Source organism: Schistocerca piceifrons, chromosome 6 (assembly GCF_021461385.2).
Source record: "Schistocerca piceifrons isolate TAMUIC-IGC-003096 chromosome 6, iqSchPice1.1, whole genome shotgun sequence".
NCBI lineage: Eukaryota > Metazoa > Arthropoda > Insecta > Orthoptera > Acrididae > Schistocerca > Schistocerca piceifrons.
The window spans coordinates 175800989-175828173 of NC_060143.1; the positions used below are offsets into that span (position 1 = coordinate 175800989).

At 44.7% G+C, this 27185-nt stretch overlaps 1 protein-coding gene across 1 annotated transcript in view; it reads left to right on the top strand.

Moving 5' to 3' along the window:
- Positions 1 to 27185, top strand: part of LOC124802864 (T-complex protein 1 subunit theta) — a 107995-nt gene that overhangs the window by 31949 nt on the left and 48861 nt on the right. Inside the window, exon 3 of the mRNA XM_047263903.1 lies at positions 23074 to 23272. Coding sequence (XP_047119859.1) covers positions 23074 to 23272 — 199 coding nt within the window. The remainder of the gene's footprint in view (positions 1 to 23073; positions 23273 to 27185) is intronic.

The window sequence follows — 27185 nt, forward strand, 5'->3', positions numbered from 1 at the left end:
TTATTATTCATAAATAACAAGTATTATGCAAAACATTATTCACTTACATGAACAAAAACACTTACTTGTCATCTGTGAATAAAGAGTGTATAGAATAATTGATAAATTTAAAATCCAGTTGCATTTATTGTTCAAATTCTTTGTAATTTATTAAACGAATTTACTTTTAATTTCTTTTAAATTAGTTTTCAGGACAATTCTTTTGCAATGTCTTATGAGAAACTTTACTTGATTTACAGATATTTACCCTTGTGACTAAAGAAAATATGCTCTACACGTGCAATGCACTACTGAATTTGTCTTTAACTCTGCAGTAGGCGCGTGCTGTATCGTTACGGAGTTAGGTGCGTTTGGGACTCCTGTCCTGCATTTGTGTTTATTAATTACTCATTGAAATGATTATCAAATTTTCTTTAGTTGCTGTTTTTATGTTTGTATATGTATAGGGATGGAAATAAAACACAAATTTCCAAAAAAATATTTCAAAAGTTTATTTCAGAGACGATATGCAAATGAGGCACACACATCCACCTTTTACATTAATGACACCATTTTCTAGTTGACTTGGTTTTCTGTCTTCCACACTTGCAGCAACATCCTTTGGAACCTTCTCGGGGATTGTCTTGTGGTGTAACTGTTGAATTTATGCCCAGCAGAACACGTGCATGCCGCCGTAATTCAATGGGAATTTGAGGGACAGCAGATCTGTACTGAATTTGAGGTTTCATCATTTCCGAGGCCAACATCAGCAGAAACTCCATTCTTTTCAATGATTTAGGTGTTCTAGAATTTGCTCGGTATATGCACAGTGTGTTCATGGCAGAAACATTAAGTAAATTACAGAGAACAACCATAGACCGCATATGAGTGTTTCATGACACATCATTTTTTTTTAATTAGTTGATCAAGTAAATCAACTCCAATCTTTGTCATACTGTAAAAAGTTAAAATTTCTTGTTTTAGTGAATCTCTTGTATCTTTATCAATGGTATCATCGTGATGTAATGTAGATATCAAGAGAACAGCTTATTTAACTTTAGGACAGTATGAAACTAGTGTGAAATTCTCTTGGAAGCCAAATAAAAAAGAATATTGAGGGCTTTGCTAAGTAAGTAAAAACTCCTGGGGATTTCCTTCTTGTTCTTCCAGAGCGTTCCAACGTACGTTAGTCTCTTTTCTTCTAGTAGCTTCTGCTCCAGTGGTACACTGGTGAACCAGTTGTCACCAGTAATTTACAGTGAGTCCAGCTGACAGGTTCCACTAATCTCAGTACTACATCTGTAGGAGGATTACTGTGCTTGAAAAGACCCTCTTACTGAGTGCCAGCTTAAGTTTCTAAGTTGAAAGTATAGGCAGTTTTAGCAATATCTGAATGTTGTATTTGGCGGGCTTTTTAGGAAGATACTGTCTGAATTGGTATTTTCCTCAAAAGGAAAGTAACTGTTTGTTGACAGTCAAATGTTCACTTGGAACAAAGTGTTTTGAAAAATTATGAACAACAGTCTCAAAAATGTCTCTAATTGGGGCTAATTTATCAATTTCTTTTCGATGGCTTCTGTTCCTTACGTCATCAAAATGTAAACATCACAGTAGAAGTTTAAATCTTTTTTCACTCGTAGTTAGGTAACAGAATTCTAAGACATTTCCTCTATAGCAGGGGTCTCCAAACTACGGCCTGCGGGCCGAAACCAGCCCGCGAGGGCCAGCAAACCGGCCCGCGTTAGCTGGCCGGACATCCCCGGTATCCGGCTCGCCAAATATTTGAGGTGGTACCTATACTGCCAACAATTGAGTTTCGAGGCCTATCGCAACCAATACACCATGACATTTGCTCTGCTACTCCCTGCAAGACTACATAATTAAACCCCCTGCGGGTTCGGGGGTAAGAATAGGCCCGCGGTATTCCTGCCTGTCGTAAGAGGCGACTAAAAGGAGTCTCAAACGTTTCGGCCTTCTGTGATGGTCCCCTCTTGGGTTTGACCTCCTTTTTTCTTCCAAATTTCCGTCGTCAGTGCGTGCCATTTGGGGAAGGACACCTTACGTGGTGTTTTTGTATTGGTCCATCATGCTCCACCATCTTGCATGTTACCTATTGTCGTGGGGGGGGGACTACGCCCAACATCTTCTGGGTGGTCTCCTCCTCGCCTTGTGCGCACTCTTCTTCTTAGCGCCTACGACAACTGTGGACCCTTTAAACACCTAAAATCCAGCACGGTAGCCAGTCCGTTGTGGTGGGGTCGTCATGTACCCTCTTGGTGGTAGCCCCCTGACCACACAGGGATCGCACTACAGATGCCTGAGCTGTTTCCTCCCCATGCATGCCAAGGAGTATGTGCCCATCTTGTCTGGGGCACGGGGACTCCGGGCAACGGGATATCGGCCAGGTACCCGTTGCTTTGGCTGGGTGGCGCCCTTGGGGAGAGCCCTCGTTCGGAGTAGGTGGCATCTGGGCGGATGTGGCGCAATGAAGCGCAATAAATCACATCAAGCTGGTGGTCGCACGGCCACCAGCGTCTCTAAGCGAGGTAGAGTCGACTTCGATGCTGCGCAGTATGACCCTCAGACGTTCCCCTCGTTGGCTGCGCCATGGGAGGGACGCCGATCTAGTGCTAAGCGGGAGCCTTACGTACCGCAATACCTTGTCTGCAGCAGGACTGATGGTGACTCCTTTCTTCCGACGAAGCCTATGTTTTTTGTGGAACACCTGGAGGATAAGTTTGGGGAAGTGGCGGGGTTGTCAAAAATGAGGAATGGGTCCATCCTCCTCAAGACGTCCTCCCCAGCCCAGTCACGAGCGTTGCTCTTGTGTGATAAGCTGGGTGACGTCCCTGTTACCGTCACTCCCCACAGTAGCTTAAATATGGTCCAGGGGATTATTTACCATCGTGACCTCTTGTTGCAATCCGATGACGAGCTGAGAGCCGACTTGGAACGACGTGGTGTGCATTTTGTCCGTCGCGTCCATCGAGGACCCAAGACAAACAGGGTGGCCACCGGTGCCTTTATCTTGGCCTTTGAGGGTGATGTCTTGCCCGAGAAGGTCAAGGTGATGGTTTACCGTTGCGACGTCAAGCCATACGTGCCTCCCCCGATGCGGTGCTTCCAGTGCTGGATGTTTGGGCATATGTCCTCCCGTTGCCCATCCAGCGCTACATGTCGAGATTGCGGACGCCCCTCTCATCCTGATTCTCCATGTGCACCTCCGCCTGTATGTGTTAACTGTGGGGAGCACCACTCTCCATGCTCGCCGGATTGCCCCGTTCTTCATAAGGAGCGGAAGATCATGGAATTTAAGACCCTGGACCGGCTTACTTATCGAGAGGCTAAACAGAAATATGAAAGGTTGTACCCTGCTTCCCTTCGAACATCTTATGCTGCAGCCACGTTATCGTCGCCCGCACGGGCGACGGTTGTCGCTTCATCTGTGCCGCCTTCAGTGGGCCCTCGGGGCCATGTATCTCTGTCTGCCCCCCTCGTGCCTGGGGGCAAGCCTTCCTCTCTTGCCCCCTTAGCAGTTGGGGGCAAACCCTCTTCTGTCGCTCCCCCCAAGCTTACTTCGGGAGTGACATCTGCTCCACAACCGGGAGGCTCGATTCCTCCCCCTCCTTCTCCGGCGGCGTTGCCTCCGCCGGTTCCTCTCTCGCGGAAGGGGTCCCTCGGGGCTCTCCCTTCCTCCGTTTCTTCTCCTTCCCAGCCGGATGTCAGCCAGTGGCTGAAGGTTCCGCCACCTGCTGGTCGTAGGGCTTCTGCGTCGTCGTCAGCCTCCGACGCTCCTTCAGAGAAGCTCTCCCAGCCCTCTCACCCTAAGGGCAGACGCGAGAAGAAGGAACGGAATGTGTCCAAGAAGGACGTTCCGGCGGTTTCAGCACCGCCTGCTGTACATAGTCCTGGCTCCGGGGATGAGGTGGAGATCCTCGCCTCTGCCGCGGATCTCGCCCTCACGGAACCCTTGGGGGCCTCTCCTATGGACTCAGCTGACTCTCCCCCAGTGGCGGCAGTTGGCTCTGAAGCGCTGTCTGCCTCTTAGTCGCATTCACGCCCTCCCAGTCCCTTCCTGCTTCCATTCTCCAATGGAACTGCGGCGGTTATTTCCGCCACCTGCCAGAGCTCCGGATGCTTCTGAGTGATTCCCCTGTTCTCTGCATTGCTCTGCAGGAAACTTGGTTTCCTGCACTGCGGACCCCCGCCCTTCGCGGTTATCGGGGATACTATAAGAACCGTGCTGCCTGTCAACGAGCGTCAGGTGGGGTTTGCCTCTTTGTTCACCACTCTGTCTGTAGCTCGCCAGTACACCTTCAGACGCCTTTAGAGGCAGTTGCTGCCAGGGTTGAGCTCTCGCCGGCTATTACTGTATGCTCTGTTTACATTCCTCCGGATGGGGAGCTCCCCCGCCATGTCTTGGCTGCGCTGCTGGCTCAACTCCCGCCACCATTGCTGCTTCTGGGCGATTTCAATGCCCACAATCCTCTATGGGGTGGGACTGTCTCCGATGATCGCGGTCGGGCCGTGGAGCATGTGTTGGCTCAGCTCGACCTTAGCCTCTTGAACACCGGTGCTCCCACACATTTCAGTGTGGCCCATGGCTCGTTCTCGGCCATCGATCTCTCTATTTGCAGCCCTGGACTTGTCCCATCCCTCCACTGGAGGGTACATCCTGACCTGTGTGGCAGTGACCATTTTCCCATCTATTTGTCACTGCCACAGTGTCATTCTTCTGGGCGCTTGCCCCGCTGGGCTCTCCACAGGGCTGACTGGCCAGCTTTTACTTCCGCTGTAACCATTGCGTCTCCCCCACAGGGTGACCTTGACGAGGTGGTCCGTGTTTTCACCACGTCCATCATTTCGGCGGCCGAGGCTGCCATCCCCCGTTCCTCTGGCCTCCCTTGGAGGAAGGCTGTCCCCTGGTGGTCGCCGGAGATTGCTGAGGCTATTCGCGACCGTAGGCGGGCTCTCCAGCGTCATAGGCGGCACCCGTCTCTGGAGACCCTCATCGCCTTTAAGAGGCTCCGTGCCTTCGCCCGTCGTCTTATTGCACGGCGTAAGCAAGAGTGCTGGGAGAGGTACGTCTCCTCCCTGGGCTCCCGTGTCTCGTCCTCGCACGTGTGGTCCCGGATCCGGCGGATTTATGGCTCCCAGACCCCTATGGGTGTCCCTGGGCTCTCCTTGGACGGCGCTGTCTGCACGGACGCTGCCGCCATTGCTGAACGGCTAGCCGCGCACTTTGCTCAGAGCTCTGCGACTGCCTCCTATCCCCCCGCCTTTCGCTCTCTAAAGGAGCGAGCCGAGCGGACGCCGTTCTCATTCCACACGCGTCGTTCTGAAACATACAATGCTCCTTTCAGCGAGAGGGAATTCCTCGCCGCCCTCGCCGATTGCCCTGATACAGCACCAGGCCCAGACAGCATCCACGCGCAGATGCTGAAGCATCTCTCCAGGGACTGCCAGAGACACATTCTCGCGATATTTAATCGCATTTGGAGCGAAGGCGTGTTCCCGTCGCAATGGCGGGAGGGCGTTATTGTCCCCATCTTGAAACCCGGTGCGGACCCACTGGCGGTGGACAGCTATCGTCCCATTACCCTCACCAACGTTTTGTGCAAATTGCTCGAACGTATGGTGGGGCGGCGTTTGTGTTGGGTCCTTGAGTTGCGCGGTCTCCTCGCTCCATCCCAGGGTGGCTTCCGTCGGGGCCGGTCTGCCACGGACAATTTGGTGCGGCTGGAATCTGCTATTCGTACGGCCTTCGCCCGACGTCAGCATCTCGTTGCTGTATTTTTCGATCTGCGGAAGGCGTATGACACCACATGGAGGCATCACATCCTCGCCACGTTGCATGGGTGGGGTCTTCGTGGTCGGCTCCCGGCTTTTCTTCAAAGCTTTTTATTGCGCCGCTCTTTCCGGGTGCAAGTCGGTGCCACCTCTAGTTCCTCTTATATACAGGAAAATGGGGTCCCGCAGGGCTCGGTGTTGAGCGTCTCCTTATTTTTAGTGGCCATTAATGGTCTGGCAGCAGCAGTGGGGTCGTCGGTGTCTCCTTCTTTGTATGCCGACGACTTCTGCATCTCATTTAGCTCTACGACTACGGGAGTCGCCGAACGCAGGCTGCAAGTCGCCGTTCGCAAGGCCGCATCATGGGCACTGACTCATGGCTTTCAGTTCTCTGCTGCCAAGACTCGAGTAATGCACTTCTGCAGGCGTCGGACGGTCCACCCTCATCCTGCACTTTACCTCGACGGCCACCTGCTTGAAGTGGTGGACACTTGCCGCTTCTTGGGACTCGTGTTTGATGCCCGGCTCACATGGGTTCCTCATGTTACTCAGCTGAAGCAAAAATGCTGGCGGCACCTCAACGCCCTCCGCTGCCTTAGCCACACGTCTTGGGGTGCAGATCGCTGCACGCTGCTGCGGTTGTACAGAGCCCTTGTGCAGTCCCGGCTTGATTATGGGAGCCTGGCCTATGGGTCTGCGTCCCCCTCAGTGTTAAAGTTGTTAGACCCCATACACCACTGTGGGGCTAGGCTTGCCACTGGCGCTTTTCGCACCAGCCCCGTGGATAGTCTACTGGTGGAGGCCGGGGTTCCCCCACTGCGGATTCGCCGCCATCGTCTGCTTGTCGACTATGCTGTCCACGTTCATTGCTCGCCAGATCATCCCAATCGTCGCCTGCTTTTCCCTGCTATGGTCCTCCATCTGCCCGAACGGCGCCCTAGGTCTGGGCTTTCCATAGCTGTCCGTGTCCAGTCCCTGCTGTCAGAACTGGGGTCATTCCCTCTTCTGCCTCCCTTCCGGGTCCGTACACCTACGCCTCCCTGGTGTTTGTCCCGGCCGTCCGTCCGTCTGGACTTGGCACAGGGACCCAAGGGCTCGGTTCCGCCTGTGGCCCTCCGTCGCCGTTTTCTTGCTCTCCTCGCCTCATTTTCGGACTGTGAGACTGTCTACACTGATGGTTCCCTGGTTGATGGTTGCACTGCCTACTCTTTTGCTCATGCTGCTCATGTTGAGCAGCGCTCCTTGCCAGCTGGCTGCAGTATTTTTACTGCAGAGCTGGTGGCCATATTGCGCGCTCTTGACCATATGCGTTTCTGCTCAGGTAGGTCCGTCGTGATCTGCAGTGACTCCCTGAGCAGCCTTCAGGCCATCGACCGCTGCTATCCCTCCTCTCCTCTGGTGTCCTCCATTCAGGAGACTGTTTCCGACATTGCCCGTTCTGGTCGTTCGGTGGTCCTGGTTTGGACGCCCGGTCATGTTGGCATCCCAGGGAACGAACGTGTAGACAGGCTGGCCAAAGGGGCGATCGACGCCCCGGCTTTGGAGATCGGCCTTACGGCTCGCGACCAGCAGATGGTGTTGCGCCGTAAGCTGATTGGGATGTGGGCTGCTGAGTGGCGTGGCATGACAGCCCCGAATAAACTGCGGGCTGTCAAGGAGACGACCGCCGTGTGGCGTTCCTCCCTGCGGGCTTCTCGCAGGGACTCGGTAGTCCTGTGTCGGCTGCGCATCGGCCATACGTACCTGACGCACGGCCATCTCTTGCGTCAGGGGATCCCCCCCTGTGTCAGTGTGGGTCCCGGCTGACGGTCGGCCACATTTTGCTGGAGTGTCCTCGACTGCGCACACTCCGGCAATCTTTTAATCTCCCGGGCACTTTGGCTTTGGTTTTATCTGACGATGCCTCCAGGGCTGATGACGTTTTAAATTTTATCCGTGGTAGTCCGTTTTATGGTTCGATTTAGGGAGGTCCTGCACCTTTCCCTTTCTGTGTCTTTTGTCCTTGTGTCTGTTGCTGTTCTGGTGTGCCGTGAGATGGTTGACTCTTTCCCATTTTTGTTCTCGTGGTCAGTCAACCAGTCTCCGGCCATCTTCCTTTCTTCTGTTTCTTTCTGTCTGGTGTGCCTCTGTCCTGTTCTTGTTTGTAGTGTTTGTTGCTGCATTTGTGTTCTTTTAGCGCCTGGGGGGACGTCTCCTCCCCCTTTGGTTTTTACCTTCTCCGTCGATTTTGGGCTCGCCTGATTTTGGAATGGGGGACTGATGACCTTCGCTGTTTAGTCCCCCTTAAACATCCCAACAACCACCTACATAATTAAACTTATTGTTGCGCTGTTTGAAATAACAATGCGTTGACATACTCTACCTCTGTTACGTCTTGCAGTAATAGTGTTGCTAACAATGATTTTGAGATTTCGTTAACTTTGCAGGACGCTTTCGTGAAGAATGTGCAGTGACATACTTTTTTGTCGGTGAAATTCGCCAGAATAAAATACGCCAGAATTTCGGTCAGGTTCGTCCACCAATCAAAATTATGTAATTAAATAAAAATCGTAGTTCGTTTCAGTGCTAGCTATTCCCACAACCTTGAATTTTTGCGATTGCATCTTTCCTTTAGCTTTACATTACGGTGATCGTAGAGTGCTAGGGTGCTTCAATCCCACTAGGCAGATCTTGGCCTTGATGACTTCGTGGAGGAGTCAATGTGGCCCGCGGACTAAAGTTTGGAGACCCCTGCTCTAGAGTTATCCCAGAGCATGCTAGTGTTTTTTCTAAAACTTCTTAGGATTCCTATTAGGTAGAGTATGCCAAAAAGTGCTCTTATTTCAGTCTCATCAGTGAAGCTATCATCTCTGTCTCTGAAATTTGCTTTTCAAATTTGTTACATAAATATTTGTGCAGCTAACTATAATTTTGAAAATGCTGCTGTCTAAGAAAAGATAACTTATCTTGAGAAAGTATTGCTGATGCTTGCATCTTGTGGCCAGGTAGATGAGTTGTTACATTCTCAGTGCTGGTTCTCATGTTTCTTTTAGGAAAAGACATAGACCACTTTGTTTTACTGTCCTTCTCAAGATAATAGGAAGTAGTAGTAGTAGTAGTAGTAGACTCACCGTTCTTATTATCATATTCATCTGCAGATTGTTCAGTTTCAGTATCACGATCGCTTTCCATTAGTTGATCATCTTCGTTTGAATCAGATTCTTCAGAATCAAATACACCATTTTCATCACTCTCTGCATCTTCTTCGAGCCACCTCATCCGCACTTCAGGGTCAGAAGACACATCCACTCTTATTTTGTTCAGATCTGACGTCACTAAAATAAAAATATGTTTATGATTATCAGTTTCTGTAAATTATGGTATGTGTTGAAAGCTGCATAAGTAATCACTTTAGTTAACGTAGATATTTTATTCAGATTAATAAAAATTTTTAATATTGTACTTACAATGAATTTAGTGAGAAAAATGTTAAAAAAAGAAAACACCTACCATAAGAAATTGTTATGTAGATAGGCATGTGGTGGACAGTTGTACCCCAACTCAACTTCAACGTCCTGCTGCTCTGTGTAGCTGTCCAACTGACATTAGCTGTTAACGGATCTTCAACAATACATCCATTTGAAAGGTACTGAGTGAGGGAATGCTGCAACTTTAAATGTAACGGAAATAATCACAATGTAAAACCGCTGGGTGATGGGTGTATCCACGCACCCACTCCAGGGTTAATCATGACTTCGACATTTGACTTTGTTTACAGTCTTCAACAAAAATTGAGAAATCATCAATTCTGTAGTTTCTGGCAGTTAATTTGTTGTAATTCCACTTTAACTACACTTTTCAAATCATATTACTTGACACTTTGAGGACACAAAAGTTGCAAGTGTGCTATAGTATTATGAACTCTTTTATATACTTGCACCCAGTTTCCCTTCTGAAATTTTTGAATTCAAAGCTCTATGTAATACCATAGACAGATATCTGATGTCCATGTTCTAATGGAAAGCCTACTCAGAATTAATCCTAAAACACTTTGGATGGCTTTGGATGTCCAGCATCATTCCATAAACGTTTTGAGAGACTTCAGATTTTTTGTTTGGTGGTGATGTTAGTCATTAGGAACCACTAAGTTATTGCTTGGGTCACTCATTTTGTAGCACTACAATCACGAGTTCTGTAGTTATATCAAGGAGATGCGCATATCCTATAGTTTTAGCTCTCTAAGAAAAAGTGTTGAATATTGAGAGTTTTTTATTGGCTGCATTCTCATTGTTGGCGGCTTTTGTAGAGTTCATGTGCCATGTTAGAAGTGGGAGAGGGAGACATATTGGCATGTACAGAGACAGTTGAAGGGGCCCAAGTCAGTAGAGTTAAAGGTGTAAAGCACTAGCCAGGCCATCTGTGGCAGCTAATAAAAGATGACATACATTTTAGTCAGGGAAACTGGGCAGCAGAGATTTCATGGCTCTTACAAGCAGGTTGCCTCTTGGACAATGCATGTGGCTGCCTTCAGTCTCTGCGCACTTGTCGAAGCACCGAACTTGCTTGCATCCTGAAAAAAATTTCATGACTACTTTCGACAGCTTGTAGAAGATGGGAATTTCCATTTCTGGAGAGAGATACAGTTTGTATTCGAATTTATAGCCCTCTCTTTCTGGCACCGTATTTTGTAAGACACAGCATTGAGTTATGGAAATGGCAAATTTTTCTCGAACATCCATTGGGTGAAGAAAAATCCTCCGTTCTTGGTTTACGACCTTTATGGACAGTTCTTGCTTGATTATTCCCAAGTGGTTTACTATTTGTCTTGATTCAAATATGTACCAGTAAATGCTTGGGATTTAGTGTAATCAACACATATGACAAGTGTTCTTGCTATTGATGAGCTATTTTTTACCTTAACTATATGACTTAAATTTGAATCACAGTGTTACTTTTAAACAACTTCCTATAACAGACTCTTTATACTTATTGTTGATTATTTTCCTTTACTTTCATCAAATTTTTCCACTTTACTCATCTACATTATTTTCATAGTTCCTATTGATACTACTCCACATAACTCTACTGCTCAAGCTGATACAAAAAAGAAAGAAAAAGAAAACCACATATTCATGCTTGAATGGAGGAATGCAAATTGTTAAAACTGCAGTGCCCAGTAAATGTTAATCTGGTCGCGAAAGGACTTGGTGTGGTATATATGGCACCCTCACAACTGTCTACACTGCCTGATACAGGCGTTATGGTTATTTGGGGCACTTCGCAGAATTACATCGGAGTGCAACAACAGTAATAGTTACCTTCATGAGAGCTGTATGCCCACCTGTTTTTGGTCTAGTGCACACCATTGTACTCCACGTAAAGAGAAATCATAATGAAATTTCCTGGTGGATTAAAACTGTGCCGGACCGAGACTCGAACTCGGGACCTTTGCCTTTCGCGGGCAAGTGCTCAACCAAGTGAGCTACCCAAGCACGACTCACTGTCCTCACAGCTTCAATTCTGCCAGTACCTCGTCTCCTACATTCCGAACTTGACAGAAGCTCTTTTGCGAACCTCTGGAAACATACTCAGGCTGTGGCGAAGCCATGTCTCCGCAATATCCTTTCGTCCAGGAGTGCTAGTTCTGCAAGATTCGCAGAAGAGCTTCTGTGAAGTTTGGAATGTAGGAGACGAGGTACTGACAGAATTGAAGCTATGAGGACGGGTTGAGAGTTGTGCTTGGGTAGCTCACTTGGTAGAGCACTTGCCTGCGAAAGGCAAAGGTTCCGAGTTAGTCTCGGTCCGGCACACAATTTTAATCTGCCAGGAAATTTCATACCAGTGCACACTCCACTGCAGAGTGAAAATCTCATTCTGGAGAAATCATAATGACTGATGCAATACACAGCATTTGGCACTTTATTGCTGCTTTTGTTTTTCTCTGAAAAGGATATGTTGCTATTCACCATTTAGAGAACATGACACACACACACACACACACACACACACACACAGACCACTGTCTCTGTCCATGTGGCCAAATGGCAGCAGCAATCTGGTGTGGATGGTGGAGAGTTGGGTTGGCAGTGTGGGGTGGGGGAAGCTGCAGGGCAGCTTGTGGGAGCATGTGGGGATGTGTGTTGGGACAGGGTAGGACTGCTGGGTGCAATTGGATGGTTTTGGGAGGGGGGGGGGGGGGAGGAAGGAGAGTGGAAGAGAAGGAAAGTAGATGAGGGTAAAAGGATCAGTGGGTGGAATAGAAGACTGAGTGGTGCATGAGTGGGAGCAAGGAAGGGGATAGGTAAGTGGAGGACAGGGGCTAGCGAAGGCCAGAGGTTACTGGAGCTTAGGATATATTGCAGTAGTAGTTCCCACCTGTCCACTTTCGAAAAGCTGGTGTTGGTAGGAGGGATCCAGATGGCACAGGGGGCATAGCAGCCGTAGAAGCACATCGTGTTGGGCAGCACGTGCCACAACTATGTGGTCCAGCTCTCTCTTGGCCATTTATGGAAATTGACAGCTTGTTAAGCCATTTATGGAAATTGACAGCTTGTTAAGCCATTTATGGAAATTGACTGCTTGTTAATTGTTACGCCCATATAGAAAGCAGCGCAGTGTTTTGCAGCTTAGTTTGTGGATCACATCACTGCTTTCACAGGTAGCCCTGCCTTTGATGGTATAGGAATGCCTGTGACTGGACTGAAATAGGTGGTGGTTAGAGGATGTATGGGATGGTGTTGCGTCTAGGCCTGTTGCAGGGTTAAGAATTGTGAGGCAAGGGGTTGAGAGCAGGGGTGGAGTGTAGGATAGGGCTGGACAAGGATATTGTGTGGGTTTGGTGGGCAGTGGATTACCACTGTGAGAGGGGTGGCAAGCATAAAGGGTAGGATATACCTCATTGCAGGGAACATTGAGAGGTAGTCTATTCCTCATTTCAGAGTATGGTGAGAGACAGTCGAAACCCTGACGGAAATGTGATTCAGTTGCTCCAATCTGGGTGATGCTGACTCATGAAGTGAGTGCTCCTTTATGGCCAGGTGATGGGTTTGTGAGAGATAACCGGAGCGACAAGGCATGTGAGACACCGGAGATCTGTTTCTGTATGAGTTTGGGAGTATGATTTCAGTTGGAAGGGCCCATTGAGACCCTTGGTATATTTTGAGAGGGACTGCTTATCACTGCATATGTGACACCCTCAGGTGGCTAGATGTATGTGAGGGGCTACTTGGAATGGAATGGTTGGCAGCTATTGAAGTATATGTATGTCTGATGGTATGTAGGTTTAATATGGATTGAGGTACTGATGTAACCATCTGTGAGGTTGACGTCAACATCGAGGAAGGTGGCTTGTTGGGTTGACCACCACCAGGTGAGGCAAATGGGGAGGAGGAGATGATGATGATGATGATGATGATGATGATCTGGAGGAACATGGATATGGTGTCCTCACTCTTGGTCCACATCACGAAGATGTCATTAATGAATCTGAACCAGTGAGGGGTTTGGATTCTGGGGGTTAGGAAGGATTCCTCTAGATCTCCCATGAATATCATATTTACCCAAATGTAAGCCTACCTTGGACGCAAGCTGCACCCTAGAAATTAAAAAAAAAAAAACCTTGTTGCATAGTACAACCGCTGTTAACCAAACTAAAGGGGGGGAGGGGGAGGAAGCCATTTGGGATAGCAGTTTTTTCAGTTCTACCATGAACATCTTATAAGTGCTACATTATTTTGTTTGATAATATTACAATACATATTTTTGAAAGGTTTCTAAGGAGAAATACTGTTTCTATTATTTCTTGATTCATGATTTCTTGCGAATCGTCCACAACAATCCATTCATCAACTTTGCATGTATCCAAGTCTTTGCACTTGGGAATTCTTTTTACTGTTTCTGTCATGTATTAGAATTTTTCTAAGTCCTCTCCTTTAAAAGTATCATACAGTTTTCCCCTGCCCCCTTGAAGAGTTTCTGCTTTCACATTATTCCATGCTTGGACAAACCAGTGAACTACTGTACATTTACATATTTTTACTGCATTCAACACTTGATTCACATTTTTGTTTTGCATGTCGCCATCCTGCAGGATGTTTCTCAAACACCGTTCATGGTAGTGCAGATTAAATTCTGCTATTGTGCCTTGATCCAGTGGCTGAATTAGACTGGTAAAATTTGGGGGAAGGAAACACACAGCAAATCAACACTTTTTAACTAACAAGGATATGCAGGTGCACAGTCAGTTAATATTTGCTTTTTTAGCAAGACCTTTTTTTAGGTAAAAACTTTTCAACTTTCTGTAGAACTGATCACTAAAACATTCAGCCAATAGTTAGCAAAACATTCAAGGTATTTCTTGGGTTTTGTAAAAACCTGGTAGTGTATTTCGGTCGAATATCCTTCAACATTTAAGGTTTCTCAACTTTCTGATACACACTCTAAATGTGCCAGAATTGTTTGATGCCAAAAGAACAGTTTTCCATTTTCCCATGTTGTCTCCGGAGGCAGACACTTCTTTTAAGGAAGTTAAGAATCTTGTGGGTATCATCTGAAAATCATCATCCATTTCATTGGCACTGAAAATATGGTCCTTAGTGTAGCCTCGGCTGGTAATCTTCAAACTCTGTTTCAAAATATCAATTGCATCTGGGTCTACAGATTTCTCCTCATACATTAAATTGCCAAATGCCCTATCTGTTTTCAAACCTGTCTAACCATCCAGGTAATCATTTTAGCTTTTTCTTGGATTGTTGAGCCACAGAAAGGCAAGCATTTTTTTCCAGATAAAGAGCCTTGCTTACTTTCTCAAGTCAAATGCTTTCAGTGTTTTTCTGCAAAGGTTTTTCACAGCTTTTTCTTGAAATTTAGGCTTCACCCTTTCCACCATATTGCAGTGCCTGTGGTGTTGAGAAGTTCAATGCAATGTTGCTTCGGACATGCATGCAGTAAGCGAGAAATCAGGGTTAGAGTCCTGGTCCACCACAAATTTCCATTGTCGTTATTCCATTATACAGCTGATAGTTGCCTATATCCGCAACTGCAAATACATATCTTGTAGCTCTATAATTAACCACAACAGTTTTCAATAAATTTCATTTCTCAACTTCTTTTATAGCAACTAATTTATCAATGAAAGTAATTGCAACACACTTCGGCTTAGTTGCCATAGTGCAGTAATAAACATGTAACAGAGGTAAACTACTTCACTTCACTGTTGTAGTCAGTGTAGCCAGATTTAGACTGGTGAGTTGGTAGCTGAGGAAGCAACTTAAGGTCGGGTGCCTACGCTCCCCATCAGCTTTAGCTGAGAACACTGTTACCCTTGAATTATTTTCATGCAGTACAATATTAATTTTTGGGTTTGTGATTTTTGAAGATGTTTCGGATGATCTGAGTTTCAGGTCAGAGCTTGGTTAACTGAGGCTTTGCTATAATTTGCACGGAATTAAGATTAGTCTGCTGGACACTTAAAATTGCTGTTAAATTGCAGACAGTACCAGAAGTCAGAATTCATTGTGTGTATCAAAGTATTTCAAGTGGAACTAGGGCAGCTGGGGTCTTAAGACTTTCACAGACTGTACTGCTACTTGTGTTTGTCAGTCTTTCCATGTCCCATGAATGTCTTTGAAGTATTTCTTCTTTCAGTAATGTAGTGTTCTCATCCAAGAAAGTTACATTTTGGCTTGACAGGGTATCACACTTGATTTAAGGGATGTAAATTTAGCAAAGAGCAATCTACGTATTCAAGACACTGTTTTGTGTCCTCTCTGGAAGGATTGGACTGGGAACTTCATTAGAATACTTTTTTAACATCATTTCCAGCACAAGTGACCCGTACCAAGTGTGAACTGAACTGTAAACATTGTCATCACTTTGGGAAATCTTTGTCCTGCAGCGTCTCTTATGTCTCTGTGTTGTTCGACAAGGTATGGCGTGTCCACCTAAAATACAAGGGGCCATAATTAGGAACTACAAATGGGTGGGCCATGAGCAGTGATGTCACAGGCAAGTCTCGCTGGACCGTATTCTGGAACACAGCTTGGATTTTTCATGTTTTCTTTTATGGTCAGTGAAATTCTAATATAAAGCCTCTGAAGGTCATCAGCTTCTTTCAGCACCTAGGAGGGCACTTCTCTCTCTCTCTCTCTCTCTCTCTCTCTCTCTCTCTCTCTCTCTCTCTCTCTGGGGAAAGAGGCTCACAAAGGCTTGTGGAGAAACCTCCAATAGAGGGGCAAATAAGAATAAAAATTTAAAGCCCATAACAGAACAAAAATATCTGAATAACTCACATAAATGCATATGTAAAACACACACACACACACACACACACACACACACACACACACACACACGCACGCGCGTCTTCTCGTTAGTAGTAGCATAGGCTCACTGACTGGTTGGATGGATACCGTTACATATCTACAAAGAAAATTACTGGTAAAAGAAAAGCAGAAGTTCAATACAGAAATTTTATGGAACTATCATAAACATGTATGTACTGTTTTTAACCATCACTCAGATGATTGTCATCATCACTTGTTTCCTTGTCACAACTCTCTCTTCATTGAGAGCATTGTCCTCTAAGCCATCAAATGCATTAGATACACAGCATTTTTAAATGCGTACTGGACATTTTTATTCGGGATACCTTCCCAAAATTGGTCAATCCACTCATACACTTGAGACAAGATTTCGTAACACATCCTGTAGGCATTAATTGCATATTTTCTTTCATTAAACATTGCATGTACATATTTTTAAGTTTTTCCTGAAATGGTTTGTTTAAACAAACATGTAATGGTTTTATAATTGACATTGTCCCTCCTCAAATTACAACCAAATCCATTCTATCCTTTACTACTTTCCTCTTTACAGTGACAGTAGTATGACCTGCATATGTATATAGTACAGGCATGTTTAGCAAAACCTAACATGGCACCAGGACATAGTTGTCATAAAAGTCTAATCCAATCTGATACCATATCTTCTGTGAACCAGCCACTTTTGGTTTGCACATACAATAATGTGTTTTGGAAATACGTCAGACTTACATAATGTCTTGTGTTTTAAAACAATGAATGTTGCAGTTTGTGACAACTGGCTGTACAAGCGAGCTTGATAGATATGCGCTGCTTTTCACCAGCTGCGGGCAGCATCTTGACATATTTGTTGCCTTCTGCTTCTACTGTGTATTTTGTTGGCATATCAAAATACAACAGAGCTTGGTCTGCATTACCTGTATGACCAAGAAGATAATTATTTTTGGTGCGCTGTCTGATTGTGAAATGCTGATATTAGTTTTTCCACGTAGTTTTCTAGCGGCGGCTTCTGTGCAATGGGTTTAAGAGAAGAAAATCACCAACATTTCACAAAACAGGCAACCCAATTTTGGCTTCATTTGAAATTTGTGATGACAAGCAACTTGGATAATTTCTGTGCTTACAAGTAAGCACTTCTGTCACTGCCCCCTCACAAAATAATTCAGCACAACTTGTAACACATAATAGCAGCCACATTTTTGCCCAGAAAATGTACTTTCATTTCTGGAACAATCAAAATTAGTTCCTTTTGATGTCTCTATCTCGAGTTAACTCATCGATTACGGATCACTGACATGAAGCACAATTTGATGTTTTCTCAGTGAGAGAAATAACTTCTTTTTTCAACCTTGTAGTATGGTGAACATTCTTCACCATGATGGACTGAAACCTGGTACTTCACAAAAGTGCTTAAGTAGACAGAAACTGAGGATGAAATCCAGATGTACTGTCTGCAAATATTGTAAAGAGCACTGCTCTCATTGGCCCAGAGGTTAGTGGAAGTAACACAAATGAAGTTACGGGAGGGGTTGAACATGGGCTTGTGCCCTGCGGAGCAGATAACAATGTGATTCGTATCGATTATCTGTTATGGTAGAAATATCTCACAGAAGTAACAAGATTCTGTAAAAGCTCATTTGTAAGGGTGCTCACGTTCAAATGTGGAACTTATTTCTATTCATGAATATGAAATTAATTAAGGCAGTGAAACACTATTGTCGCATCATGAATATTGCTAGCATAGAGAAATAGCTTGATTACAACAGGAGCTGTCAAAGTATAAAACTTTACTTACCATGTTTGCCAACTTCTTGCAAGTTTCTTAAAAAGGTCCAGTTTGATTTAATTTTGTGTGTGTGTGTGTGTGTGTGTGTGTGTGTGTGTGTCTAGGTATTTATTTTTATTCCTATGAATATTTGAAAAACTGCTAAATTCAGAGATGAGCAGTATTAAATTTTAATTCCCCCGTCATAAAGTAATTCACATTCAATACTCAAAACACTAACACAACAGCTTCTGTGGCAAAAACTACTTACAGCAGCTTCTAGTTACATTTTTCAGTACTTCCTTAGGCTTCACTCATGAAACTAAGCTGCAGCCACATTTTTGGATTGCAAAAATCTGGAAAAAAGGTTGGCTTGCATTTGGGTGAATACTTGTAGGTTGGCATGGGATGATATGTGGGCACGCATTGCTGTACCACTGATTTGTTTGTAGTTGATGCCTTCAAAGGAGAAGTAATTGTGGTTAAGGATGCAGTCGTTCATGGTGACCAGGAAGGAGGTTGTAGGTTTAGAGTCAGTTGGGCTTTGTAGTAGTAGTGGTGGTGGTGGTGGTGGTGGTAGGTAGTAGTAGTAGTAGTAGTATTCAGTGGTGGCAATTCCATGGACATTGGGTTCTTTGTGTAGACAAAGATGGCACCAACACTTACGAGCAGGGTGCCATGTGGTAAAGGAAAATGAACTATGGTGATTTGTAGAAGAAATACTTGGTGTCTTCTATACGGTAGGTTACGGGTAATAGGCTGAAGGTCCACTAGAGCAGAGATTGTCTCAATAGGAGCACAGTAACCAGCCACAATGGGGCCTCTTGGGTGGTTGGGTTTGTGGACTTCAGGAAGCAGGTAAAATGTAGCAGTCAGGGAGTGTTGGAGTGAGGTTGACTCAAGGGAGAGGTTCTGGGATGAACCTAAGGATTAGAGGGGGGGCTAGGAATCCTGTTGCATTTTGGTGGAATGTGGTCACCGTGACAGGGGTTGTAGGTGGATGATCTTGACAGCTGGCAGTCCTTCCACCAGTTAATCCCTGTGGTTCAGAAACAACAATAGTGGGCCCCTTGTCAGCAGGATTATAAGGTCAGAATTAGTTTGTAGGTGGTGGATTGTTTTTCCCTCTATGGATGTAAGATTGCTTTCGATGCTGAGGTGTTTGCGGAAAGATGGTGAGTCAAGATTTGAGGGTAAGAAATTCTGGAATATTAACAGGGTGGTGATTTGGTGGTAGTGGGGTGGATCACAACTCGATGGAGGAGTGAACTGAGTCAAACATGATTCAGTATCAGTTTTGGGTTGAGTCTGATTGGTAGGAAAAGGAAAGGTCATTAACAAGTCCAGCTTGATTGAATTTGGAAGTGGGGCAAAAGGTAAGGCCCTTGCAAAGGGCTTACAGTTCTGTGGGACTAAGGCTTTTTCAGGAAAGATTCATTACTGTTTGGGTTTTGAGTTCTGTGTGGTGGTAGAAGGGAGCTAGTGTGTGGTAAATGCAGTAGGTCTGAGTGTCAGGGTTTGTTGACTAAGAGGCAATGTGCGATGCTTGGGGGCTTACGTAGAAGGGGTGGTTAGTGGTAGTCCAAGGTGGGAGTAGGAAGTGAATGGTTGGAGTTTTTTGAGGATGCATTGTGCATGCCACTCTGTTTCCATGATTGCAAGAGTTCCAGTGTGACAGATGGGATGCAGGAATTCGGGATTGCAGAGCAGGAGAATTTTATGGATGGAGAGGAGATATTGCAAGCAATTCTGGGCCAGTTTTACATGGTTTTGCAAGACTAGGGTGGTCAGGACTATTGATTAATGTAATTTGAAAGATAGTGGTCGTGGAAGACGAGTTGCAGCCAGTGATGCGTTATTTGATAGTCAGGCCATTTGATGCTGTTCCACATGTTAAGCAATGCAGGAACAATGTGTTCTGGCAGGGATAGGAAATTTTTTGGTATTGGCACAGGTGGAAGGAGCAAGGAGCCATAGTGGAGAATGAAAACAGTAAAAACCTGTAAAATACATGGGAAAAATTCAGGAAAATATGTAAAATTATGTGGGAAAAACTCAAAGGGTGGAATGGATGAAGTATTTTGGACTTGTGATGTTCACGTGCTTTATTTCTTCATTGATGGTCCTCAGTGTCGATTTACTGCGTTGCTATAATGGCTGAAAACAGGGGGGTGGAAGTTCAACACTGATTACTATAAATGATGTAGCATACAGTTGCACAGTTGCATTTCATAGTTATTTACTTTCACTGTTCACAACCCTCCAATAATACACAGTTATGTGTGTGTGTAATTTTGATAAGCCTCATTAATAGTTTGCAAGCATACATCAGTATACTGCTACAATAGTTTACTGTTGAATATCTGAGCAGTAAAAACCTAACTACACAGTTCCTATTGAACAGGCACTGTCATTGTTTCAACACACGGCCTATTCATCTTAAACCTATTTCACAATTAAGTTGAAGCATTATTGTTCTAACCAATACGGGTTCCTTGCGTGAAACTCGGCTGTGGACTGACTATCTCTGGACCAAAATACGGGCCTTTACATATCATCACAGTAATAGGCACTTAAACAATACATTGTTTGATGTTTTAAGTTCCAGAAATTACAATTGAAACATACTTCATTCAATTAACTGAATATATAGAAAACTCCCTTCTTTTTAACAGTTTCTTCTACTGTAAGGGTTAAGCTGAATTATTTGTTTAAATGATGAAATTAACAGATATAGGAGTACAAACAGTACTTTTGTCAAAACTCATAGTTACTTTGGAATTTATTAAGGCCTGGCTTTGTTAACATGTTTTCGAATAATGCCAAATAAATATTTAAAGAATACTGTTAGTTGTTCTCCAAATGTTTAAAATTATTATATAATGTAGACTGGCAATGGCAAGGAAAGCGTCTCTGAAGAAGGGAAATTTGTTAACATCGAGTATAGATTTAAGTGTCAGGAAGTTGTTCCTGAAAGCATTTCTATGGAGTGTAGCCATGTATGGAAGTGAAACGCGGGCGATAAATAGTTTGGACAGGAAGAGAATAGAAGCTTTCGAAGTTTGGTGCTACAGAAGAATGCTGAAGATTAGATGGGTAGATCACATAAGTAACGAGGAGGTATTGAACAGAATTGGAGAGAAGAGAAATTTGTGGCACAACTTGACTAGAAAAAGGGATAGGTTGGTAGGGCATATTCTGAGGCATCAAGGAATCACCAATTTAGTATTGGAGGGCAGCGTGGAGGGTAAATATCGTGGACTGAGACAGAGACGAATACACTAAACAGATTCAGAAGGATGTAGGTTGCAGTAGGTACTGGGAGATGAAGCAGCTTGCACAGGATAGAGTAGCATGGAGAGCTGCATCAAACCAGTCTCTGGACTGAAGACCACAACAACAACAATTTATATTTGTTTGTAGGTCAACAATAGAATTTAAGTTGTGTAACAATTACTGATTTCACCCAATAACAAAAGAAATTAACTAGGAATAGTCAAAATAAATTAGAAAATCGATTACATACATAAAACTAAGCACAAAATTAGATCTGGTGTTATATTCTTTAAAACTGAGGGCCAACATTTTTGTTTTGTGACAAAGCAGATTATACTCATGTATGTTAATGGTAATTAGATGTGAAAATATGAATATTAAGGAGGCAGATGGCAAAACAAGAGGGGAAGTAAAAATACACTGTGTGATCAAAAGTGTCAAGACACCACCAGAAACATACATTTTTCGTGCATTGTACTGCCACCTATTGCCAGGTATCCATGTCAGTGACCTCAGTAGTAATTAGACATTGTGAGAGAGCAGACTGGGGTCCACTGCAGAGCTCACAGACTTCATATGTGGTCAGGTAATTGGGTGTCACTTGTCATACGTCTGTATTTCCACACTTGTAAACATCCCTAGGTGCACTGTTTCTGATGTGACTGTGAAGTGGAAACATGACGGGACACGTGCAGTACAAAAGCTTACAGGCTGATCTCATCTGTTTACTGACAGAGCCCCCAACAGTTGAAGAGGGTCGTAATGTGTAATAGGCAGACATCTATCCAGACCGTCCAACAGAAATTCCACACTGCATCAGGTCCACTGCAAGTACTATGACAGTTAGGCGGGAGGTGAGAAAACTTGGATTTTATGGTTGAGCGGCTGCTCATAAGTCACACATCATGCCGGTAAATGCCAAATGACGCCTTGCTTGGTGTAAGGAGCATAAAAATTGTGCTATTGAACAGTGGAAAAATGTTGTGTGAAGTGACAATTCATGCTACACAATGTGGCGATCCAATGGCAGAGTGGCGGTATGGCAAATGCCCGGTGAATGTCATCTGCATGTGTAGTGCAAACAGTAAAATTCGGAGGTGGTGGTGTTATGGTGTGGTCATGTTTTTCATTGCTTTGTGTGGCACTATCACAGCACAGGCCTACATTGATGTTTTAAGCACCTTCTTGCTTGTCACTGTTTAAGAGCAATTCAGTAATGGCGATTGCATCTTTCAACATGATCGAGCACCTGTTCACAATGAACGGCCTGTGGCGGATTGGTTACATGACAATAACATCCCTGTAATGGATTGGCCTGCACAGAATCCTGGTGTGAATCCTACAGAACATGTTTTGGGATGATTTGGAATGCCGACTTTGTGCCAGGCATCACTGACCGACATTAATATCTCTCGTCGGTGCAGCACACTGTGAAGAATGGGCTGCCATTCCCCAAGAAACCTTCCAGCATGTGATTGAATGCATACCTGGGAGAGTGGAAGATGTCATCAAGGCTAAGGGTGGGCAAACACCATGTTGAATTCCAGCATTACCAATAGAGGGCGCCACGAACTTGCTTCATCACAGACTTCCCCTTTTTTTCAGTCTCTATTCTGTCATTAGCAACAATGTTTCAGACACGTGAAATTGGAATATTACAGTCTCTGAAATCCTTGTTTGCCACTAGGCAGATTACAGCTAGGTTATCTGTGAAAAAGAGTGAGCCTTCACTTTCGTACTATTTTGCCATATTAACCTTGACTGCACTCTATTGACATTTGTCAGTGTCTTTTGTGGCTTGTGGTTGCTACCAGTTTCTCACTCTTTCTTTAACTGCAAACAAGTAATTGTTTTTTGATCACTTGTGGAACTTCTGTTGGTTTCCAGAAATCTTTTATCAGCAGTTCCAGCAATCAGATAAGACGACCTCTATATATAATTTTTTTGTATCTCAATTATTTACAGGGCTTAACGTCGTCAGAAATTGTTGATGGATATGAACTTGCCTTGGAGAAGGCATTAGAAATCTTACCAACACTCACATGTTACGAAATTAAGGATTATAGAAAAGAGGAAGATACAGCAAGAGGTATTAAGCCAGCAATAATGAGCAAGCAGTATGGAAATGAAGATTTCCTTACAAAGTTAATAACAAAGGCTTGTGGTAAGTTTTGTGCTAAATATTAACAGTTTATCTTAAAATTGCGGACATGTGTGCATTTGCGTGTGTGTGTGTGTGTGTGTGTGTGTGTGTGTGTGTGTGTGTGTGTGGGGGGGGGGGGGGGGGGGCGGCGGCGGGGGGGGGGGGGGGAGATTTCACATACTGGATTCGTAGTTTTGTCCTTTACCAGCTGCTGGGCTGCCTCAACTGAAGCAACAAGGTAATACAGGGTTAGCCAGTGAAACCGGCAGATTGGAGATGGCCTTGACAGCTGGAATGTGAGTGGTGGGGTAATGGTGACCGGCTCCGTTCTACCTGCATGTCCCGCCATTTAGTTGTGATGGATCGTTGGACGGGTGAATATAGCGGCTAAGTGGTTAAAGCGTAATATACGAATGGTGAGGGTTTGGTGAAAACGTGATGTGCTTTTCGATGCCATTTCAACTGCGCAACAGGCCTGTTCCCTTGGATAATGTAATTCGTTCATCGATAAACAACCTTGAACAAACCGGATCAATGTCTAAAAAATGAGGTGGGAGTGCAAAAACCGTTCGAACCCCTCAAAACATCGCTGCTGTTCAACAGGCAATACTCAGAAGTCCACGCCGATCTGCCAAGCAACATGCTCTACGTCTTGGAATAAGTACCACTTCGGTGAGAAGGATTCTTCATCAAGATTTACATTTTCACCCATACAAAATACAGATTGTGCAATCTCTCAAACCAAGTGACTATCAAAAACGGTTACAATTTGGCGAGGAAATGGCCAGAAGACTTGAAGAAAATGACGACCAAGTAAAGCACTTGTGGATGAGCGATGAGGCGCATTTCCACCCCCTCTGGTTTTGTTAATAAACAAAACTTTAGATACTGGTCAGAGGAAAACCCTGGTGCACTTCATAAAACACCTCTTCATGCTCAAAAAGTGACGGTTTGGTGCGCAATGTTGGCAAGAGGAATCATAGGCCCATTTTTCTTCGAGGATATCAATGGAAGTGCTGTGACCGTTAACTCTGTGCGTTAAGTTGCAATGATCCAGAACTTTCTTACGCCAGAACTCGCCCGTTTTTCCGGGGAATGAACACACAATGTTCCAACAAGATGGGGCAACAAGCCACACTGCAAGAGTTGCATGAATGCTGTAAATGCTTTGTTTCCAGGCGGTGTCATTTACCGAAACGGAGATATCCCTTGGCCGCCTCGCTCTCCAGATTTGACAGCCTGAGACTTTTTTCTATGGCGTTACTTAAAAACAAGAGTTTTTCAGAAAAATCCACCCAGATCTATCCCAGCCCTAAAACAATGAATTTGGGACGAAATTGAAGGAATACCAGTCAATAGGCTGCAAAATGTCGTGGGAAACTTCCAGGCCCGGCTGCAGAAGTGCATAGATTTCAATGGAGGACATTTGGCTGATGTTATATTCAAATTTTTTTTCCCTCCTCATTGTACAGTAAATGGCTACATTTTTACTTTATATTTATAACCATTAAATTAAAATATAAATTTTCTTAAAGAATTACTTACTTATTTAAATCTTCCCGTTTCACTGGCTAACCCTGTAGTATGGAAGGGTGCTAATGGAAAAATAAATATTTTAATGGAAAACCTTGCTGCAAAACAAATAATGGGAAGCACGAAGGTTAACAACTTATCAATACTAGAAGCACTCAGTGGTCATAGACACATGGCTGAAAAGTTAATGAATTCGTGGTCTCGTAGTGATATGGCTATTAAAATCTTCTTGGGCCTCCATCTGTGTCAGCTGTTCAGCTAAAATATGCCAATTTGTGAAGCCTGTGAAAGGTAATGTAGGCCTCAGAACTTGCAGCATTTACAGTGCACACAATATTAGTTTTGGCAGTGCATAAGCATGGTAGGCCAACACTGAATTGAACATGAACTATTTGTGACTATACTACCCATTGAAATTGGCAATAGCTAAATATGCTTTAGAAAATTGGCTTGATGTGACATTCAACATCACATCTATTGTCACGAGGGCTAACAACTTGTGGGATAGTGTAATTAAAGAAGATATGTGTGTATCTAATAACAGCCTCATTAAATATGGTGATTTGCAACTGAGAGCGGTGTGTAACCCTGCCGTCAAGAGTGCAGTGTAACTACCAATGGTGTCATTGTTTGGACTGTGGCTGAGAACAAATCTGCTCAAAGCTCCTAAGTGTATAACCAGTTGATACGGCTAGAAGCCGTTGAAGACTGAAAAGTATTGTGCACATTCTGTTACATATATAAATTATAGAGTGCAGCAAGCAGTTGTCCTTTTTTTAGATTTTTATTATGCAGATCCAGATTTCGGCTAGTAGCCGCCATTCTCAATGCTAAAAATGCAAGAAGTACGTAGTCAGAGGATGTAATAAAAAGTTACAACTAATGGCATAATTTACATGGCTTGTATATTACATACCCCTATTTTCTATTCTTAATGCATGTCAGTCCCTCCGAATGGAAGGTAACCTTCTGTTACATTGTTCTAGTTGCCTACATTTTAATGTCACTCCTAATCTGCTGGTTGGGGGGGGGGGGGGGGGGGGCACATGAAGTTGGTGAGATGAGAAGAGGGCCAGGAGGGAGTGATGGAGGGGAAGTAACTAATGGAGAGAGAGGGAGCAGGGGACAGGATACGAATGTAACATGGGTGAGCTTGCTCTGGTGTAGGCAGGGAGTTTTGGGTATAGCATACAATGAGACTGAGGAGAGGTTTGGGAGTGGGAGGTAGAACAGAAGGAGACTCCAGAGAGGAGAGTGCAAAATGTGTGTGGGGGTCAAGGGGTCAGGAATGAAGACGGGTGTGCTGCAGGTGTGATCAGTGATAAAGGTCAGGAGGATTGTGGGATTGAAGGGTGTATTGTGAAGACTGTTCTTGCCTATGTAATTCAGAGAAGCTGGTATTGGATTTTGGAGGGGAGAGGGATGCAGGTGGCATGGGTTGTGAAGCAACAATTGAAGTCAGCTGAGTTGTGCTCAGTAGCATGTTCTGCCACTGGATGATCATTTCTGCACTGGGCTACAGTTTGGCAGTGGGCCTTCATTTGTGTGGGCAGCTTGTGAACCCTCCATGAAACGTCCTGTCTATCCCTCATAGCACCCGGGCCGCACCTTGCTGACTTCCATCTGTCACATCCCCCAACCTCAGTCTCAACATCGCGTAATCCCAGAATCCAAGCAAACCCACAACACTGTTGGTAGCTCATTACCAAAAAGTTCTGTACCAGAGCCAGAGACTTAGGTCTTCAACCCTATTGTAGACCACTGGACTCGCATTCGGGAGGACGACGGTTCAATCCCGCGTCCGGCCATCCTGATTTAGGTTTTCCGTGATTTCCCTAAATCACTCCAGGCAAATGCCGGGATGGTTCCTCTGACAGGGCACGGCCGACTTCCTTCCACATCCTTCCCTAATCCGATGAGACCAATGACCACACTGTCTGGTCTCCTTCCCCAAACCAACCAACCAACCTATTGTAGACCTTACTTTCTGACCCACACCCAAATTAAACAATGCCATACGGGTTGGTTTAAGATTTGCTCTCTTCCTACCGTGGCAAAATATTTTTGCCACTCCCCCCATTCAGACAAAAACGGACTAAACACCAACTCTGAACTTGGCCTCTCCCAGTATTTGGTTGGCTTCTTGTAACCATAACCATCCCTCACCCCCACCCACCCGGCTCCTGATCACTTTCCAGGAACTACTTACCTCTAATCTGCCCTGCACTTCTTTTGTAGGTCCTTTCCCTACAACATAAACATCTTGGTGGATTAAATGAGAGCCATCCACAACTTTGAGACAGGCCCTGATTTTTATCAAAGTCCCTGTGGACAAAGGCTTCAACTGTCATGTTGAACATTACTGGACAGAAGGTATTAGCCAACTGTTGGACTCTTCGCC